Source organism: Micropterus dolomieu, unplaced genomic scaffold, assembly GCF_021292245.1.
Source record: "Micropterus dolomieu isolate WLL.071019.BEF.003 ecotype Adirondacks unplaced genomic scaffold, ASM2129224v1 scaffold_24, whole genome shotgun sequence".
Taxonomy (NCBI): domain Eukaryota; kingdom Metazoa; phylum Chordata; class Actinopteri; order Centrarchiformes; family Centrarchidae; genus Micropterus; species Micropterus dolomieu.
In genome coordinates this window covers 1-5,649 of record NW_025744028.1, presented here as the reverse complement: position 1 = coordinate 5,649, position 5,649 = coordinate 1, and the positions used below count along the sequence as shown (strand labels likewise).

General features: G+C 40.9%; 1 protein-coding gene across 1 annotated transcript; it reads right to left on the bottom strand.

Annotated features, from left to right (window-relative positions):
• Positions 1-7: 7 nt before the first annotated feature.
• LOC123967096 (protein NLRC3-like) lies at positions 8-5,402 on the bottom strand (the record flags this gene model as incomplete). The annotated part of the gene is made up of 5 exons (XM_046043122.1): positions 5,075-5,402; positions 4,577-4,740; positions 2,266-2,394; positions 1,016-1,251; positions 8-805 (listed from the first exon to the last, which is right to left on the bottom strand). Coding segments are annotated over exons 2-5 (1,294 nt in total), but the record flags the coding sequence as incomplete, so codon positions are not given.
• Between the last annotated feature and the right edge of the window lie 247 nt (positions 5,403-5,649).

The following is a 5,649-nucleotide window of genomic DNA, read 5'->3' as shown; positions in this document are numbered from 1 at the left end:
GAGATGATTCTGCTGGACAGCTCTTCATCACTGACTCTCCTCCTGAAGTACTCCTCCTTCTGGGCGTCAGTGAAGCCTCGTACTTCTGTTACCCTGTCGACACATGATAGAGGGATCTGATTGGCTGCTGCAGGTCGGGAAGTTATCCAGACGAGAGCCGAGGGAAGCAGATTCCCCTCGATGAGGTTTGTCAGCAGCAGGTTGACTGATGACTTCTGTGTGACATCAGACACAACCTCACTGTTGTGGAAATCCAATGAAAGTCTGCTTTCATCCAGGCCGTCAAAGATGAACAACAGTTTCCAGACGGCGAGCTTCTCTGCTGGGACCTTCTGTAATGTTGGATGGAAAACATGGAGCAGCGTGAGGAGACTGTGCCGCTCATCTTTGATCAAGTTCAGCTCCCTGAACGAGAGCAGAACCAGCAGACCGACATCTTGGTTTTCCGAGCCCTCTGCCCAGTCCAGAGTGAACTTCTGCACTGAGAAGGTTTTTCCAACGCCAGCGACGCCGTTGGTCAGAACCACTCTGATGGCTCTCTGTTGGCCAGGTAAGGCTTTAAAGATGTCCTGGCACCTGATTGGAGTGTCATGGAGGGTCTTCTTCTTGGAAGCTGTCTCAAGCTGCCTCACCTCATGCTGGGTATTAACCTCTTCACTCTGTCCCTCTGTGATGTAGAGCTCAGTGTAGATCGTGTTGAGGAGGGTTCCACTTCCTGTTTCTTGACTTCCTTCAGTCACATGTTCACATCTCCTCCTCAGACTGATCTTATGTTCATCTAAAACCTCCTGCAGACCACTATCTGCTGAAAGAAAAGAACAAACATTCAGAGACTAGACTTCAGAGAGCAAGAATCCAGATAAATAAAAATATTTCTGAATTTATGATTCAAAATATAGTTTAAAAATGTATACAAAAAACAAATGTCCCTGTAATTAAACAGAAAGTCCTGTTTTCATTTACATTTATGTATTTTCAGACATGACGACATCAGCGGACAGATGTCCAGTCTTACTTTGTACAGAGCTGCTCTGACTGGCTGTCTGCAGTCCAGCTCTTGTTCTGGATCTTTTTCCACACTGGGGACAGGAGGAGTCTCCTGATGAAGCAGACTGGTCCCAGTATGAGGTGATGCACCATCTGCAGAACCAGTGTCCACAGCTGGTAGAGACTGGATCCTTCAGGACGTCCTGACACAAAGCACAGCAGGACGGCTGCTCCTCCACAGAAACATGACTCCTCTTCCTCTCTCTGTAGATATGAACACATTACATACATGTGGGTGACCAACCCACAGCTCAAGCAAGTTGCATGCAGCTCTTTACCTACACATATCTGGCTCTTCTATTCACTTTCATTTATTCTATTCATTTATTTACTTATAAATCAAAATGTATTTAGATCATAAATATAAATCATTGTCCGAGTATGAGACAACATTTCTTGAATTAATGGAAAAAGTGTTGCAGCTCTCTGCAGAAACAGAGCACAATGGTCTCTTCTTTGAGCAAATCTTGAAATATGCAAATAAACAGCTCAAACACTGCAGGGCCCCAATATCCCCTTATTAATTGCAACAAGTTGACGTTGATTTTCTAACCTGAAATTTTCTGATGTTAAATTCAGATAAAAATGAAATTATTGTATTTGGCCCCAAACACTTCTGAAAGACAATATCTAATAAATATATAGTTATTCTGGATTGCATTGCCCTGGCCTCCAGTACCACTGTAAGGAATCACACCATCTCCACATTTAAGAGTAGGCTTAAGTTTTTCCTCTTTGATAAAGCTTATAGTTAGGGCTGGCTCAGGTGAGTCCTGAACCATCCCTTAGTTATGCTCATATAGGCCTAGACTGTTGGGAGACGGATTACCATCTGTGTTGCAAAATTTAGTGTCCTATGTAGCATCATAAATTGATGCTACATAGGATCTGATGATGAGTTGTTATGACACATGTTGCACATATATGGAAATTATTAGGCAACCAAAGACTTTGTAGGAGAGTTCAGGTCAAACCTTTATTATTATTTACGTAAACAGATAAAAAGTAATATAACTGGCCCACTTAAGTATTACTGACTACTTCAAACATATCACACTATTGTGGACCATTAAATGGGCTACATCAACTGTCAGGAGAAATAAGCAGGAGTGAAACAGAAAGGCACAGTGGTGACAAACACTTCACGTTCCCTCTTTCCATATTTTTGAGTGAATTTGAACATTGAACACTGAATCTTCTTCAGAACCAATAGCTTACGTAACAAACTGTCTCCCATGACTCTTTGTGTCTGAGGGTCCAGGTTCATTACTGAAGTTGAGAGGTGATGCTTTGGACCATTCACTCTTCATAGACAGACAGCTGGATACTGCAGACTCTGCTCTCTGCCTGTGGAAACAAGTGTTTTACACATATCGTAAACACTTTTAAAGAGTAAAGGTAACATTAACATGAATAACAAATTATTATGTTTATTTTTCCATCTGTATTTTCTGAATATTTTATCTATGGCTGGAAACATATTTGTGAGGATGTAGAGTTTCTATGTGTTTGAGGTTGATTAACTGAACCCTATGTGTTGATGGTTGAGAATAAAAGCCCTATTTAGTTGGTTATGCTATTGTTGCAGATCGAGACATCTCAGAATCTAAGAAGGTGCCACGACATCTGTCTGTACAAGCGACAAAATAGTTTGTGCTCACCAGAGCCTGTATTTTTGGAAGAGGAAAAATAAGGTTTCTGCTTACACTAACAGAATCTTACTGCCACAGGTACTAGTTGTCTGCAAGTGTGAGGCCAAAACTACAGCACAAGACTGTCTTAAAAGTAAAAGCAATGGCTGCGTTGGCTGCCACGGTAGTTTCACAAGTTCCAGCCCAAACATTTAAGCTCAGAAAAATGCTCCAGCACAGAAACAAAAACAGTGAAAGACTCTGGTTGTATACATAATGCTTAGTATGACACAAACAGAAACTGATGTCCCTGATTTCCCCATCTAGCAAAATTCATACATGGAAAGGGACAAAAAATGGGGATGGTGAAAACAGCTAACAGGTTCTGGTACATAGCCTAAGGCTACTCAAATTACAAAATAAGGCTTCTCATATTACTTACAAAACTTTAAACTGATTTGGATAAAAGCTCTGCCCTTCTGGACAAACATCTGTGGTTTCTAGTTTTATACATCTTGTGATGGTTGTCCTAGTGTGGTGACTGGTTCATTCAGAGGCCATAATGGCGGCTGATGAATACATGATGTCATCCCCAGTCCTACTCATTACGTCTTTAACGCTTCATCTGCACTCCACTGTAAAAGGAAATAAATGTATATCTAGCAATAACGACTACGACGTGCATTTCATTGTGCAAACCTGTGTTGCAGAAATATTAGTATCAGAGCTGATCCATATTGAAAAGATCTAAGACTCTACAGTGCAGCATTTCGCCCACATGCTAGTGAAAATTACAGTGTACCTTTACAAAGGTTTGACCTGAACTCTCCTACAGTGATGTATTTGTGTTCACAGGTGCACCGTGGAGTTAGATGAAGTCAATAAACTCTCTTTCTCATTATCAAAAGCTCAGTGTACAAAACATTCAGGTAGCAGCTTCTCATGTTCAGACTTTCACCTGTTAAAATGAGAAACGTGGGCGGCAGCAGGTCATTTTAGCTGTCACTAATTAACGTTACTTCAGTGAGAACCTTGATGGCAGGTCAAAGTTAAACTTGTCTGTTGTTTGGTTAAAATCTCTGCATCTGCTGTCTGTACTCAGCCAAAGATTTGTGAGGGAAGAAGTTCCACTCTGTAACACCACTGAACAATCAAAGTGGAACTCCAGCTGAGTTCTTCTCTCTGGCTGATCACGTCACAGTAACTTCAACTCTGCACTCGTTCATATCAGATCGATAATTTAGGTTTAAAACATAATAGTTTTGATTGTACATATTTTGTGTGTGTATGTGGAGACTGTAGGTGTTACATTATTTAAACTTTGTCTTTACGTTCTTTGGTTATTCTGCAGCAGTGAAAGTAAATGAAGCCTTGAAAGCAGATTTTCTACAGTGAACAGCTTTATTTGTACTATATTGCAACAACAAAGGCAAATAATGAAGGAAGACGGAGTAGCTGATCATCAGTTGATCCTACAGTGAAATAATTAATAAAACCTCTTCATTTAATTGGTAAGTTTCTATCTGAAAATGTCTGTTTGGTGACGTAAACTTTATTTTTACTTCGGCAGTTTGCTGCTTACTTTTGCACCATTTAAGGTTTCACACTGGACTACTTATATTTACATACAAACTAGAAAAAACTTTTGACAGGCAGTGTATTTAACAACATGTAGGTTAATATAATTATCAGTTCAGATTCGGAATCAGCAGAGACCCAACATGGTTAGGGAAACTCTGATCAGGACCAAGAGAAACACTTGATCAGGACATCCCACTTGCCAGAATGAAATGAAACTTGTGTAATTACAAAAGAACTGTTCTGTAGTGTAGGCGATCAGATTTTATTAAAAACTGAATGGTCTTCAGGTCAGTTTACAGTAAAAGCAGTTCTCTTACTTTGTTTCTGAGGGTCCAGGTTCATCACTGAAGTCTGGAGGTCTCCATTTGGTCCGGTCACTCTTCATGGACAGACAGCTGGAGACTGGAGACTCTGCTCGGTCCTCCTCGGTCCTCCTCCTCCTCCACATCACTCATCTTCTCTGAGAGGTCAAGCAGTAACACTGGAGGCAAACACGCATACAAGTCAGTACTCTAAAAGTACTGTTGGTAAAGTTGGTAGCTTCTTCTAGTTTAATCTAAAACGTGTATTTTCGAGCCATCATCGTACACATTTTGAAACAAGGACCAAAAAACAGGAAATAACATTTGAACACATCACCTTGAGCTCTAGGACAGTGATTTCTTATTAACATCACAGACAACAGCAATCAGCAGATAAATAAATAATGGTTACTCATTAACTAATTAATAATGCATCCTTATTAATTACGCATTTAGAATTAATGACTAATAATTATGAATGAATGAGTAGTCATTATTTGCATTAACACTCACCCTGCCTCGGGCGTCCTTTCTCCTACAAAACAAAGCTCTTGTTAACGACACAAAGACAGGAGCGTCTGCCGGTGAACAAAGCAGCCGATTCAGAAGCTATTTCCAGGAAATGCAGAGTCACTCCGACCCGGTGATCCAGGTCAACGTTCAACAGAGAAAACCATAAAACTGAGTGTTCAGTCGGTCAGTTCAGAGAAATCGACACATCAGAGGGAGAATAACAGGTTGAGTGTTGATCCAATAATATTTTACAGTCCAGGTTTCCTGCCGTTATCAGAACCATAGACGTGGGTTAGCAGAGCCCTAGTCCGGCTCCTGGTCACTGCAAGAAGGTCCCTACAGACGCAGTCCAGTCCACTTCAGACTGCTGACGTACTGCTGACGTACTGCGGTAAGCGTGTCGACTCATTTCCGTTTCCGGTGCTTGTGTGTTGGTACCGTGTTGTTGCTCTCACTAAATAACAGTTACATTTGTTAGATTACAGCGGCCAACTGTTCGCTAAACACTTATTCTTTACAGTAATTTTGCCTAAGCACTCACAGTTCTTTCCATCTTTTAGTGACTGCTGTTCAAT